At 49.7% G+C, this 15,386-nt stretch overlaps 1 protein-coding gene across 4 annotated transcripts in view; it reads left to right on the forward strand.

Annotated features, from left to right (window-relative positions):
* The first annotated feature begins 682 nt into the window (after positions 1-682).
* The window catches only part of PSD3 (pleckstrin and Sec7 domain containing 3), a 113,221-nt gene continuing 98,517 nt past the window's right edge, over positions 683-15,386 (forward strand). For 2 of the 4 annotated variants that reach the window (XM_040540100.1, XM_040540102.1), the window contains exon 1: positions 4,476-4,633. In XM_040540100.1, coding sequence (XP_040396034.1) covers positions 4,613-4,633 — 21 coding nt within the window. In that variant the 5' untranslated portion in view covers positions 4,476-4,612. Of the gene's footprint in view, positions 4,165-4,475; positions 4,634-10,895; positions 11,095-15,386 lie in introns of those variants that run through there. The other 2 variants (XM_040540103.1, XM_040540101.1) reach the window with 2 other exon arrangements.

Here is a 15,386-nt window from a genome sequence, read left to right on the forward strand (position 1 = left end):
GAGGAAGGAGGGAAGTGAAATCTCTGGAGAGAAGAGACGGAGGATCTGGAAAAATCACATTTCCCAGTGTCCTGGGCATGGCAAGACTCTAGGGAATTGTCAATGGGGGAAGAAGCAAGGCAAGAATCAGTTAACCCCTGAAAGAGAAATTTCCAGGCGTTTTGAGTGAAAAGCCAGCTCAGCTGGAGCATCTGCAAGGAAAGAACTGGGTGAAGTGTGATGATGCTGGCACAGATCTTAGTACCACTCCCCACAATAACACCAGCTAACCTGCCGTGTGTGCACTGGCCCTTTCCCTGCCATGGCTGCCACCCAGGGCTTTACTGTAATGATTTATTACCACTGTCTGTCTTTTCTTAAAAATAATAGAAAGGTTACTCTCTTTACACATGCCCAGCTCTTTCCCAGCGTGGACCTTACCTCCGTATCTGCTGTTCCCCTTGTGCCGTTACAGCTACTTTTCCAGGCTTAAGTCAGAAAGAAAGGGTTGTGACTCTGTTCTTCTGAGTAAAAGAAGAAAAAAAATGTTTTTGCAGCTGTTTCCAGAGAAGTCCAGACACACAGGAGAAAATCCAATAAATGATTAACTCAGTATTTCCATCTGTGGGTAATGGTGTTTCTGGTGGCGTTTTCTTTTTTTATTATTATTTTTTTGTATTGTTATTATTATTTTATTGCTAGCCTTCTCTTTCCCCCATGGAAAGAGGCAATCTCCGTTTGATTTGAAATGCAATGTCCTGAGCTGTTTTCTGGCGAGCACCTGGATGATGGCTTACATGTGTTTTTTCCCCTTTGAATGAGGAGGAATAAATTGGAAGTGAGTTTCCTGTACTCCTCTCATCTCCCTGTGAGAGGGGAATAATGAGCAAGAGAGCACCTTTATGGCCAAAAGATTACAGAGGTTATGCATTGGTTATTCTTTACAGACCACTTATTGTGAAATACTCTTTTCATTTTTTTAATTTCTGAGGGGGTAGGGTGGTGAGAGAAGGTATTTTCAGCAGTGAATTTTTGACCCAGAAGATCAATGTTTGTGTTCGGAAGTCATGGGAAGAGGACGGTGCCAGCAGGCCCAGAACAGGCACTGTCACAGCAATGCCAGACCCACAGTCACCCCCAGCACCTCCTTGTGCAGTTTGGCACGACTGCTCCTGTGCGATCCCGTCCCTCCTGGTGCTTTCATCAGCTTCTCACGCTGCCATCCATCGTATCCCGCAGCTCCTGGCCTCAACTCCAGCTTCCTGTGTCCTGGTCACCCATCTGGCAGCCGGGTTGCCTGCCCTCACATTTTGCACGTCTCCAGCTCACCCGCGCTGCTCCCGCTGCCACTGGTAGCTGGCGGCATGGGGACCTGGGGGTGGTGTCAGTGCCCTTTGCTGCGGGATTTGCAGCAGCTTACCCACTAAACCAGGCTGCAAATTCATGCTGAGTTGACTGTTTGACACCTCCACAAAGGTTGGCTGCTGGGTTTCCGCCTCTCTCTCTCTCTTGTTTTTCCCCATAGATTGGTCTGTGTTAAAATACATGCCATTTGGTCGAACTTAAATCCTTAAGCAATTCAGAGCACTCTGTAGATATGACAGCACTCATAACTGCTTTTTTGTGCCAGCTTTTGCTGCAATCATCTTTTGATGTAGCTAACTGAAAACTTATATCAAGTTTTTGGACAAAAACCATAGATTTCCTTCATTAAAGCACTATAAACGTCCCATTTCTCTGATGAGTGCCTGTTCATAGTAATGTTTTGGGATTTAATATGGCCCCGGTGCAAGAATTGATGATTGATGGTGTAAGAAATATTGCCTTCCCTTGTGCAAACCTCGGGGCGGGTGGTGCCAAATCCCATCATCCTCCCTAGCAGTGAAGCAAACTCACTTAGATGCCAGCGTGGCGGAGGCTTGTGGATCATCCTCCCCAAAGCCAGCAAACACTCTTCTCTCCTAGCCTTATGGCACAGAGCGTATTCCCGGCAGCCCAAACATCTGGGTGACTCAGGCCAGAAGCCAGGGCCAGCGAGAAAATGTCAAATTCTTCTCAACTGAACACAAATAGGAAAAAAAGGCAAATTGAAGTGCAGCAGCCGCAGCTGCCACCTATGTGCCCAGGTCTGTGCGGCAAGCACTTGCGTGGAACAGAGTGGTACCAGCCCCCACAAACCCCCCAAAAAGTGTCTTTGCTTTCAGCTGCCTCCTGGCCGGCACCAACATTACCTCAGCCTTGCCTGGGAGGAGGCAGACGGAGCAAATCACCTCCTCGGAGACCCAGACACTGGGTGTTTTTTTTCCGCTGCGTTAGCCAGCTCAGATGTGGCACAGATGGGGAATCCGCAGACCGTGCCCCTGCGCTGGCTCCTGGGGCCTCAGAGGCACACGAAGCAGATGGGACAAAACAGCGCGGGGGCAGACGAGCGCCTGGCTCCTCAAGCAAGGCTGGGAGAAGGTGAAGCCCCCCAGCACTCCTTCCTGCCCCGCCGGGGCTGCCACGCTTTGTGGTGCGCATCCAGAGACGGATGGGCCAGGGCTCAGCCCGGCCTGAGGGACCAGGTGGTGGAGGCACCGGCAGGGCCTCGTTCTCCTGCCAGGTGGCACGGATGGAAAGCAAGTGTGGCAGTGGTTGGGTGAATGTGGAGCAGAAAGTGGTGAGAAAGGAGGTGTTTGGGCTAGGAAGAGTGCTGTGAGCTCCGCGTGACACGGCCCTGCTGGGAGGAGCATGGGGTGATGCTGCTGGATGGAGGCTCCAGGCTGGCTGGTGCTGCCGCCTCTGCTTTACTGCCATCAGGGCAGCCAGATGGAGAAAGCTCCAGGCCAGGACACATCATGCTTTTTGCCTGGACTTACCTTTCCACTGCGAGGACAGGATTTGTTTTGCTTTGTTGTTTCTGGTGCTGGAAAACTGAAAGGCTGAGATCGCCCTGGTGCTGGCAGGGAGCAATGGGGAATGAGGCAACGCTGCGCTTTCCCCTCGGCCGCAGAGATACGTTGTCCAGAGCATGGGGGCCGGGCACGCTACGCTTGTCTCAGTGGCTTTGTGGTGGTGCACCTCCAGTGCCAGGACTGCCCAAATCCCTTCCTCACAGCAAAGCGACTGGAGCAACGCTGCCTTCCACCTGACAGCTCTGTTTTCCAGTGCAAGGGCAGGAGCAGAATTAAAGGGTTCAGAGAGTCCTAAGACTCATGATTGCAATCTGTGAGAGTCAGTTTGCTGGTCAAAAAGGCCTTTGGCAGGAACCTGTTCCTTGCCACCAAGCTGTGGCTATGGAAGAGGACTTTCTGAATGCCCAACTACCCTCAGCTCAAATGCAGACCTGTGGCCCATCTGCCGGGGATAAATCCCCCGGAGGTGACTGCACCAAGGCTGTGGAAGCAGGCTCTGACGGGTGGTGGGATCACACTGCACCCCTTGCTGTGTGCGGGAGGTTTCTCCTGGCTGCATGTCCCCAGGAGTGGATGGCCCCTTCACTGCTGTCCTGTCCACAGCCCATGCCTTGTCCTCAGGTGATAAAGTGCCACTGGCTGTGGAGGAGCTCTGGCAAAACTGCACGTGGCCAACTCTGAAATGGCAATGACTTCCCATCGGGTTTCCAGTGTGATAACACCCCGATCAATCCTGGGTGCCCAGCAGAAAGCCTTGCTGCAGCTGAAGAAATTAAAGCGTTTGACGGCTAGTGAGCAAAGCACAAATTCGCAGCAAGCGAGGAGGCAGCTAACATCCTCCTCCCGCCAGCCTGTCAGCTACTTGGCGTAGCTGCTGCGAGGGGGGCCGCGAGACCCTGGGGTATTTTCTAACTGCAGCTTCTGACGGGGAAACCCGTCTCTTGCTAGAAGGGACAGGTTGTAGTTTCTGGTTAGAGAAACCCCGGCGCGTGATGGCGTGCTCGGAAACCTGAAGATCGTGGAGAACTTCCAGTGAACTGTGAAACATAAATCGGCTCAGAAGGCACAGACGACGGGGCTGCTCTGGAGACATCTGCGCTCTTTCGCTTTCTGGAGCCAGGCTGCAGGGAGAAGCCCCTGGGCTGAAAAAGGGCATTTAAAAAAAAAAAATTTATTGCTTTTTCCAGCGACTGCGAGAAGCACTTAGGGGATTTAGGAGCGCAGCAGAGCACAGCACGTCCTGACGCCTGCGGGCTTTGGGGAACGCCGCTCACAAGCGCCGTCGTTATGGGTACGCAGCCTGTTTTGTGCCCTGTTCTTCGGTAATCCCGAAAGCCCCCCTCTTTCTTCATTTTTTTAAATTCAATCTTTTTTTGACGAGCACGTGGTGCATTCCGTTCCTCTTCCCCTTCCTTACGGCCACCCCCACTCCTCGCTTCCCCTTCCAGCCCCCTTCCCTTCCCTTCCCTTCCCGGCCCGGCCCGGCCCGGCCCGGCCCCGCCCCGCCCGGCCCGGCCCGGCCCGGCCCGGCCCGGCCCCGCCGCCGGCCCGGCCCGGACCCGCCGCGCCCACCAAGCTGGGGCCGCCCGCGGCCGCGCTGCCCGGCTCCGCCGCCGGCGCTGCGGGGCCGGCAGGGCGCCACGGCCCGGCCCGGCCCGGCACGGCACGGTGCGGCGCGGCACGGCACGGCGCGGCCTCGCGGGAGGGCGGCTGCGATCCGCCGCGGCCGGCGATGGAAGATGGAGGGAGGCGGCGGTGCGGTAAGGGCGGCGGGTGCCGGCGTGCGGGAGCCGAGCGGGAGCCGGGCGGGCGGCGCGCCCAGCCGGGGGCACCTCCTCGCCTGCCTTTACTTTCCCTTTTTCTTTCTTAACACTTTTTTTTTTTTTTTCCGGTCTTCTCCCGTATCTCCTCTTCGTTTTCCTTTTTTTTTTTAACCTTTCTCTTTTCCCTTTTTTACCTTTTCCTTTCTTCTAGCTTTTTTTTTTTCTTGTAGCTTTTTTTCTGTATTTTCCTTTCTTTTTTTTTCTTAGCTTTTCCTTTTCTTTTAGCTTCTCCTTTTTCTTTTGGCTTCTCCTTTTCTCTTCCTTCTTTTTTTCTTTTTCCTTTTCATTTTTTTTTTCTTTTCCCTTTCCCCCCTCTTTCCCCCCTCTTTTCCCTTTTCCCCCTCTTTTCTCCCTCTCCTCTTCTTTCCCCCCTCTCCTTTTTAACGTTACCTTTTTCATTTTTTCTCTCTCTCTCTTTGTGCATACCCCTAAGGGGCAAAAACTCAGAGCCCACTAAGGCACTCACTACTGGTAGCTCCCCAGAAGCACCAACGTCACCAGAGAGGCAGCGCTGGGAGCCCCCATCCCAGGGCTGGGACCCCCAACCTGCATCTTGTATGGTTGGTTTTGCTTCTGTCTCTGTGCTAATGTAACAAATCAGCACTGTTGCTGCACTGACAGGCTCTCTTAATCATGCCAAATTCTTGAATTAAATGAGATGTAGTGCAAAAATCAGCATCTTTGGCTGAGTTAATAGCATTGTGCTTTCTGAGGAGGAGTAGGGTTGAGATGAATTCACCAAAGGTGTAAAGTTTTACAACATTGAACTTGCACAGGGACACTCCTGCACTATTAGGGTGTTATCGTAAGCCCTGCTGCCGTGCTCAGAAGCCAAGCTTCTCAATGCAAACATAAACATAGAGTTGTAATGAGCTTGAACTTCACACAAACTCACAGAAGATGCTAACTTCTCACATAGACGCAGTATTTCCGTGCCATAAACAACAATTACGTGGCTCCCACATGGTGCCAGTTAGTATATTGTCAGGCAGAGCACATCTATGTGTTATTGAAGTGATTTGGGTGTGTAATAGGTAACTGCAATTACTTCTGCTTTTGCAGCTTCAGTCACACTTTAATTCTGTCTGTGCGTAGGGCCATTAAAACAGAGAGTGAAAATCAAATGCAATATTTCTAATGAAACTGCTGGTTGCGTACACAGTTTTTAAAGCAGTTGTAATAGGCTGCTGATAATCATCCAGGCCTTTCTGGTTTAGCTAGCAGAAAGGAACCTCTTTCTACTCAAAATGCACTTTCATCGGTCACATCCTTAGTTGATGTGCTTTAGCAGATGTTACCAGTTTAACACTAGCTCTAAGTCTGACCTAGCCCTGTTGATTTGCACACGCTGAGAATTTGGCTATACAGTCGTTGGTTTTGGGAGTATGCCTTTGGTGGGAGAGAAGGTGAGGTTAAACCATGTAGGAATCCCTGTGTAAATGCTCCCATTCAGTTATAGCCTTGGTTCACTGTAGAAAAGAGTGTAAGAAATTCCTTTGTGGTAGTGGTGATGTTAAAAACAATTTCAAGAATGTTATGCATTGCTCTCCTCTAAACTTGATACACAAAAAAAATAGGACTTCTTGATAGATAAAATTCTTGAACAATGTACCTGTATGAAGGAGGTCCTCTTGTGCTGCTGGTGCTTGAGCGGATTACTCTTGCCATTTCTAATGCCATCAGATTGAAAAGAAGAGCAGTGAGGATCCTAGTGAACACAACAGATATTTTTTCTTCCTCCTCCTCCCAGGAAGGCTGCTGAAACTGGGGGAGCAAGAATTCCTTTGCTGTTGTCAAACTGGGTGCCTAAAAGACCTGAATGCAGTTCAGAGCAATTCCCCTCCCCACCTCATCCTTTCTGTTCTTGCCCATGTTACCAGGAGAGTTAGGCCTTTAGTTTTCAAGCTTGGATTTAAGAGGCAGGTTGGAGTTTGTTTCCTGTGGGATGAAGAGGCAGCCGGTCTGCATGAGGATTGTGGACTGGTGCCACAGAGCATCTATGCAGACAAGCAGCTGTCATGACGAACATGCTATGCTTGGAACGAACGTCCCAACTGCTGAGAGCTTTGATGTTGGGGCTGGTGGCCATGGTGGCATAAGTCGTGCTCCACACGTGGCTGTCGGCATGTGGGAAGGATCCTTTGGCCACAGCTGGTGAACGGTCCTCGTGCATGAGGCACTGATGGTGACTGGAAAGGATGTCTGCTCGGTGGGGACATGGGCTGACAGGCCTGGGAGCCAGGGTATGGTTTTTTGAGTTGCTCAACTTGCTGCTTTATGGAGTACCTCTGTTTAGTTACAAGGGTCTTGAGCGAGCTAGTGCCTTGGGTTCTTCTGGAAGCTGTGCCCTGCACTGGTGGTTCGAAGGTTGTTTAGAGGTAGCACAATGTAGTGGTTTGGGGAGGAAGCAAAAAGTAGGGATGAAGGAGACAGTGTCTGGTGAGTGCAAGTAGATGGGTTTCTGGGGTACCTGGTAGCAATCTTGTCATGCTTCTGAGGGCAAGGTTGTGCAAAACCAACGAGCTGTTGCCAAGGCTCAAAGTTTGAGGCAGCCAGAGCATCCCACCCCATGTCGGCTCTGCGGCTGGTGAAACGCATGTGGCTGCTGGGATCTCGGGGCTGCAGCATCTGGCGGCCTTGGCTGGCACCAGGCTTGCAGGCCTGGCTTGAAGAGGTGGGAGAAGTCTTGGGACTCAGTGACATGCATCCTCCTTTTGCCGTGAAGGGCTGCTTTGTCACCTTGGTGGAAAGCTGCGCCTGAATCCTGGCAGAGGGGGGATTTCTCTGTCTTGCTGTCCTGCACAGATCTGCTCGGTGGCCTGGGTGGCTGCCATGTTCCAGGGGGACGTACAACTGGGGGTCCTTCCTCTGGAGGTTCAGCTGAGAGGGGTATCTGTGATCAGAGAGTTCCTCCAGGCCGTCACCATGCGGAGCAGCAGGGACACAGGTGGACCGAGGCACGTCTTGAGCAATTTGTGTCTTCAGAGTCTGAATCTCCTTCTGAGGGGATTTCTATGCTCCGACACCCGTGGTAGCAGAGGTTATTTCCAGTCCTTTTTTCCCGTTTGCGCTGAGATGAAGCTGGGCGGGGGCGTTGAAATAGCATGTTTCTGTGGGATGAAAAAGCTATTTCAGCCCAGTGGTAAGTGCCTGCCCGACACTTTCAGACCAGCCCTAAGTGTCCTGTTCCTCTCAGGAATTACACCATTTGAAGTATGCTCTTGCAGTGTGTTTCCAGATGCTTTTTGTGAGCACGCCCCCTCCGTGCTCTGGGACTTTTCTTGCTGTCACGCCGGCTCCTGCCGGAGACCACAGGCCCCTGGGATGCTAATGCATCCGGGTATTCGTGCTCTGTGTCTCATGCAAGCACGATGGGTCGTGGATGGGGTGTAAAAGCAGGGTGGAGTGAAGCTGATTCCGGGTGAGGCTAGGTTGCCATGGGGTTGAATGAGGAGTGAGAATAGCTCAGGTATTATCTAGCCCTTGAAGCTTGAATTGCTCCTGAATTGACTGTACTTCCTGGATGCTGTAAGCAAACAAACCTGCCGGGGCACAGGATCAAGCTGTCTGTCAGAGCAGGAGCTCTGCACCTCCAGCAAGTGCCTCAGCCACCAGCTCCAGCTGCTGGAAACGCACAGTGTTTGCCACGGCTTGCTTTCCTAACTGTGCACTGTACAAAAAGATTGTCGGTGCCACGACCGGTGTCATTAGCCTGAGGAGACCAGGCTGAGGTGGGTTTTTGAGGCTGGGCTGCCAAGGCACACCGGTAGCTGTCACGCTTACCAAGGGCTTCATGTTGTGACCACAGCAATTTTTTTTGATGCCAGGTAAAAGGGCTGAGCAAGAAGGCATTTTCTTGAGTCTGTGACACAGTAGTTTGGGAGGACTAAGGAAACAACTCAAATGGCAAAGATTAAACAGTCGAGACCTCACTTTTTGCGGAAGTGATGAATGTGGCATCCTTTCCTTTCTTAGCGTGAAATGCCACAGTGGAAGAGGTGGCTTATCTCCAAATTGTACTCATTATTATTTCACAACAGTTTTCAAACAGGAAGTGTCACTGGGGTCATAACCACATCTCCCAGGCTGGACAAATGCCAAATGCAATGGCAAGATGCACTTAGCCTGGGATATGGCTGCATTTCGGCCCTAATAGAAGAACTGGTACCAGGAAGGAACTTCCTTCAGAAGACGACAAATTCTAGCACCAGTGAGTTCTGGTTTTCATCAGCTTGGTTGTGTGTGGAGTCTCCGTGGCCTAATGAAAACAAAACAACAAAAAAAAGGAAGAAGTGTGTATTAGCTTCTCCACCAGTGGGACACGTGTGCCAGCTGGCCTACTTTGTGCTGCTTGCAGGGAATATATAACTTCTGGTGTCTTCTCTTCTGCCTTCCTGCCATGGTTGGAACTGCCTGGTGGCTCCTGGCCATCTATGGGGCCACGGCTGCCTGAGGGTGCCAGTGCTGGCACTCCCTAACTCACGCTTTCTTAGCAGGCAAACAGTCTGCTCTTGCAAAAACATCTTTTCAGTCCTCCAGTATCTGCACAGCAGGAGGCTTACATAAATTTAGTCGGTGTGACTCCTAACTTCTGCCTCAGTTCCGCCAGGGGAGGACAGATCAACTCAAACTTCAATCAGGTTGCTGACCTGAATAACTTCTGTTAAATCTAGGTAAGGTTTGGAAAGAATAATGGAGGTGAACATTGTAAAATTAATGTAAATACGTGATATGAAATAATCATGCAGGGTCAAAGAGCTGTTTCTAAGTTAGAGGCAGATATATACACATCTTTGCATGCTCTTTTGCTGTGTTGTAGCTCTACAGCTTGTCTTTGCCTCAGAGGAAATGCAGGTTTTTACACCTTTGCAAATGTAGGTTCTTCCAGTCGCTCTTGTGCAGAGTGCTTTTTTTTTTTTTTCCCCCCCTCACTGTTCCGTTCCCTGAACTTGAGGTGCAAAGAATACTATAGTCACTTCAAGCTACTGTCTTAGACCAACCATGTTTGTAACGCTGATTTGGAAAAGGCAGATGAACTCTCCTGATAACTCTTCTCTTTCTTTACATCCATCCATAAAAACAGTGTTTTTAGCTCAACATAGGGAATGTACAGCATGTGGGAAGGGATGAGCTTTGCAAGTTCTCAAGTCTCAGCAGATGTTGGCTTGGGTTTTGAAAAAAAAGTAAGTTGCTTAAAGATACAGATGTAACTTCTGGTAGCCTCCTGAGGCACCAGATTTTAGCTTCTGTGGAGCTGAAATCCATGTGGGGCAACTGTAGCTGTCTAAACATTGTTCTGCCTTCTGAGATACCTAAATATCATGGAAGTGCAATACCTGCTGAACAGAAGCAGTCTGTCAGTTTGCTAAATATACTTGGAACAGATTGGACAAAAAAAAGTAAATGCAAGATGTCTAGTACATGCACTGCTGAATTCTCTGAGTAAAGAAATGCAGGCTTTGTGCTATTTTTCTTAGATCAGGACTCCATCCCAATGCTGTCTGAGATAACTAAGAAAAAAGACTTGTATTGTGACTTTTAATGTTTTGGATCTTTTTACTCTATCTGGGCTTTATATTTAAGCAGGTGGTTCTTCATGCAGTGAGCTGCAGCCTACCTCTTGATGGGCTTGCTTTGACTTGATCTGTGTGCTTACCTTAGAAATAATGCATAGACATCTAGAGGTCTATACAGCACACATCAAAAATCACTGACTCGGCAAATAGAAAATGCTGAGTGACCTTTAAAGGTAAAGTGTAATCATAAAGACTTTGAATTAAAATGCTGTACACATTCACGCAGTTACAGCTCAGACAGTGTCAGCCTTTGCATAATAAAAAGCATTTAATTCAGTATAGCAGCTGACTGCTTCCTGACAGCTTCGACCAAACAACAAAGCAAACATTTCTTTAAGGGGAGAAAAACTGAAGTACAGGTGTAGAACAAGACTAACAGACCGAAAACAAAGTTTACCTGCAGCTGTTTGATTCTGCTGGTAAGGAATGCATTTTTAGTCACGTTTCCCATGGCTTTTTCTGAGAGGAGACTCTTGTGCCTAGTTTCTGAATTGAGCCTCTCATCAGACACTGAACTTTTGTGAAGTGTGCCTTTGAGGACAGAGAATAGCCTCGATAGTATCTGCGCCCTGTTAGTTCTGCTCTCTTCGTCCTGAACGCTTCCCAGGAGGCTGTTCCTGGTAAACAAATTCGTCAGCGTCCCGAGCGCGATGAAAAGCCTGCAGAGCCCCAGTTCCTTTTGGCAAATTCCTGGGGCGAGTGAGGGTGCAGGGCGTGTGCCACGGAGAGCCCTGCGGTGGGGACGGAGGAGTGGAGCCGCCTGCCTGGCTGCAGAGCCCAAGGGCTGCCTCGTGCAGGGAGATGCCAAAGCCTGGTAAGCAGGTAAGAGCAGATGGCTCTTCTGGGTTAGACCCACGGTCAGGTCAGCCCAGCAGCCTGTAGCTGGTCATGGATGTCCGCAGGTGCCTGGGAGGAGCTCAGTGTGGAGTATCGTGAGGTGGACGTGTTTTCTACCTGCGTGGAGGATTTGTACCCCTTGAGATTGTTTGCCTTCCTTTTCAGCTCCTGTAGGCTTCTGGTTTCCATGACATTGCTTTGCAGGGAGCTCTCTGGTTTGACTACAGACTGTATGGGGAACCATCTCCTTCTGCTTGGTCTGATGCTGACTCCTAATACCTTCTTCTGATGTCCTCTGGCTGTTGTATTAAAAGAGGTAGTGGGTCACTTCTCACAGGCTTTTCCAGACCCCTTGTGCCTGCATGCATCTCTGCTATATATCTCTCAGCCATCTCTTTCCTTTAGTTGGAAAGCTGCATCTGTTATCCCTTTGTATAATTCAAGCTTTTCTGCTGGAGAATGGTTGTAGGGAGTGCCCTCACACCAGTCCTTTCCTTCCTCCCCTACCTCCTGTCTCTTTGCAGATATCTCCCTGTAACTCCTGATAGTTAGAAATTAGTTTAAACCGTAAGCTGAGTTTTCTTTTCTTCCAGAACCTTTGCTAGCATTGACTTCAGCAGCCCCAGGTGAGGTTTAGCCATGCAAAACTCCTGTTCTTTTCAGTCTTAATCTATTTACTAATGCTTTAATTTAAAAATTGCGAACATGTATATTAGCATGTGGGAGGGTGTGTGAGGAAAACACGAACATGGTGTTCGAGGTCATACAAAAATAAAAACTACAAACCTTCTTAGCGGTCTTTTTGTGAGCACCAGCACTCTCTCAGCTCTCTCTGCTGTCATTGCATTGGCTTTCACCAGCTAGCAAGTTTATTTTAACTCCGTCTTTCCCCATTTCATCCTGTTACTTAGGAAAGGGACTTAAGAAAAGCTCAGCAGAAATAGTCTTTTCAGAACAATTAGCACAACCTGTCAAAAGCATGAAGACTTGCTAAGTTCACGCCCACACAGGAATGATAACCCTGCTTAAAAACAAGGGCTGACCATTAATGGTACCAGGCCCTTGGGAGGCTTGTCCATCCACGACAGCAGAGGCAAAGCTCTCGCTGCATGTCTCCATGAAGAACTGACCACAGCACGGCAGCCTGGCTCAGATGTTCTCCCATTTGCTCTTCTGGCAACTTGCTGGAGAAGGCTGCAGATCTCTGGAAACCTTCCGTCCATCATTCTTGCCTCTCCCTTACGTGTTTTTTCATATGTTTTTTGAAGCTAGCTCCTTTACCAGTTACTGTGTTTCAGCTAGTCTCTGAGGAAGCTTCTGGGCTGTGGAAGAGAACATCAAGGTAGATACCTAAGCTCCTCCTGAGAGCTAAAACTCACCAGGTCAGGGAGTATGATAGGCTTCTGAGAGGCATTTGGCTTCTTGCTGCAAGGGATGCTGATGAAGAAGTGAGGATAGGACAGTCCTGGAGTTAGAAATGGTCTGAGTGTGTCTGTGAAGTCTTCCACAGCTGACTTCTAATATACTTAGTTCCCACCAGCTGTGCAGCCGAGGGGAAGGTGGTCAGCTCTGGAAGGAGGAGATGTGAAGCTATGAGAGGGCAAAAACAGGGCTCCCCCAAGGCTCCCTCGTGGTGTGACTTAGCTGTGGAAACCCCTGTGCCAACTACCCAGTTCCTTCCGGGTCCTTCTGTAAGCCTAGAAGAATTAGATTAACAATTTTTTTCTGGGGGTAGGGTGGCAGTGTTTTATTAAGAAAGGTTGCAGTGGTCCCCCCAAGGGCAATTTCACTTCCCTGTCCTGGCTCACAGCCCTTCATGAGAGGTCACAGAAACACAGCATATCCTGGATTGGAAGGGACCCTCAAGAATCATCGGTTTGAACTCCTGGCTATACAAAGCACCACCCAAAAAATCAGGCCATATGCCTCAGAGCGTTGTTCAAATGCTCCTTGAACTCCGGCAGGCTCAGTGCCGTGAGCGCTGCCCCGGGGAGCCTGTGCCAGTGCCCGACCACTTCTGGGTGCAGAACCTTTCCCTAACACCCAGCCTGACCCTCCCCTGTCCCAGCTCCATGCCGTTCCCTCAGGTCCTTAGACACCTTCCTGCTGATGTGTTTTAGACATGCCAGGGTTCCTGCTGTCCAGCATTTTGTCTGCTCCTGAAGGCTCAGGCTTGAGCACCCATCCCGTTCTGCTCTTTCCCGAGCACCGTGTTATCAAGTCTCCTGCATGGAGTCACCGTGGTCTGTCTCACAACATCTGTCCTGTCAGAAGGTCTAAGGGACTCCAGGCTGATTTTTTTTTCAGTTAATTATCTGCTCCTTTGAACACTTCCCCCTTGTTAGGCATTTTCAGACAGAACACAACCGTAAGTGTGAATGCTTCAAGTGTCATGGGTTCACACCATCTCTTTTTGCTCAGACTGGCCCGTTTCTGGTGTCAGCAGCTGTGGACAATGTTGTTTCCTGCTGCTGAGAGCCACGGAGATGGAGCCCAACTCTCCTATCAGTTCATCTCCAAAAGGCAGGGAGAGAACCAGACTTTGGTGTTCCTCAGTTAATGCTGTGTGGAATGTAGGTATGTAATGGGAAAAAAAAAAAAAAAGTCCCCAAGAAGAAAACAGTCTGTCCCCAAAAGGTCCTGGCCGGAACCTCAGTTAAATTCAAAAGACGATGCTTTGGTGCTTTCTTTCCGTGGAGAAAGGAGAAGCATTTCCTTCAGGTTTTAATGACTCAGCCATACCATCTAAATATCTGGGGCAGTTTGAGGGGAGCTCATAACTGGAACTGAAATCAAATTCACCCAGCGAGAGACGTTGCGCTTCAGGAAAGCTGGCAAACAGCTCTTGCTTTGAGTCTGGATCAAGCCACCTTTCAGGGACAGACTGTGGCAATGGTTTTTCCTTGCAGCTACTGACCTGCTGCTCCGGTTAGCATTCAGGCAGCAGAGCTGGGCAGAGATGCTGCGTGTGATTCACAGCCGCCTGACTTATCTGGATGTGGCAGCTTACGCCGGAGGAGCAGGACCCCTGAGGTCTGAACATCCTACTGCTGCTCACTTTGGTGCTGAAACATGCATTCAGCAGCTTTGCTTACCGTGATAGCCTTAAAACACAAGTGCTGTGGGCACTTCCTAAGCAATCTCCTCAGGGAAAGGATGAAAAAAAGGAGGTGCCTCAGGGAAAGGATGAAACACTGGCGAGGTGGGACCTCTGCTGGCTCATGCCAACGCCTTGTGCAGGATCAACAGCAAGGTCCAGTGTGGTGCTAGGAGGTCTGAGGGGTGAGGATGGCACATGCAAGCAAACGCAGACTCACGAACATTAAATGAAATTCTCCCAAGAGGCAAATGCAGGCTCCCCAACTCCCAACCAAGATCCGAGACCCAGAGGAGCAGGCTTGGTCAAACATGATCCAGGAGGCAGAAACGGCTGCAAGAGGGGTGAACAAATGGGCTGGTGCTTACTGCCACTCTGCCCAGAGCTTAATCGGACTGAAAAACGGTGTGCATGTGGCTCATGAGAAATGAATGTACAACTGGGCTGATTTAAGGGGATTGATGCTCTGAGTGACCGTCACCCTCTCTGGTGGTGACAAACACCAGACGCATCAAAAGTGGTGGTTAAAGCCCTCTGAGGGAAGCAATTATGAAATGAGATGGCCCGGATGCAGATTTCTTTGCTCTTGAGCTGAGGGAGAAGGCTTAAGCAGGAGGTTTTTTCGTTATCCTTTCCAATCTTGCTTTCTTTTAATCCTTGCTAATGCAGCCTGGAAAGCTCCGGGAATGTTTGCCCAGCCCTCCTCTGAGCTCCCAGTTTCAGGGGCATTACAACTTCAGCAAGATTTGGGCGAGTGGCAGATTGAGATAAGAAAAGGAGAGCAAATTTTTTCTCTCTGTTTTCTAACTCTTCTTCCCTCTGTCTCTAAGGAAGGACCACAGTAAAGCAATGGTCTTAAAATCAGTTCATGCCTCACAGCATTCACATTCTCTCCCTCCCCCTCTCTTTTTGTTTTTAATATTTTTTGTTTGGATGAAATACCATGACCTTATCCTCAAGCCTGGATCTGGAGGCTGTGAACTGCTTTACCTTTATACATCCTTACATTGCTCTGACTGCCTAGATAAATGTCAGGCTCAGTTGTTTCCATACACCAGCCACTATATGGAATTCTCATCAGCAGCGCTGAGCACTTCTGAAAATAAAGTTGTCTCTTTCAGGTGCCAGGATGAAGGTCTTGCAGTCCTTGCCTAGGCACCAAACTGATAAATGCTGCCCT

Source organism: Cygnus olor, chromosome Z (assembly GCF_009769625.2).
Source record: "Cygnus olor isolate bCygOlo1 chromosome Z, bCygOlo1.pri.v2, whole genome shotgun sequence".
Taxonomy (NCBI): Eukaryota; Metazoa; Chordata; class Aves; order Anseriformes; family Anatidae; genus Cygnus; species Cygnus olor.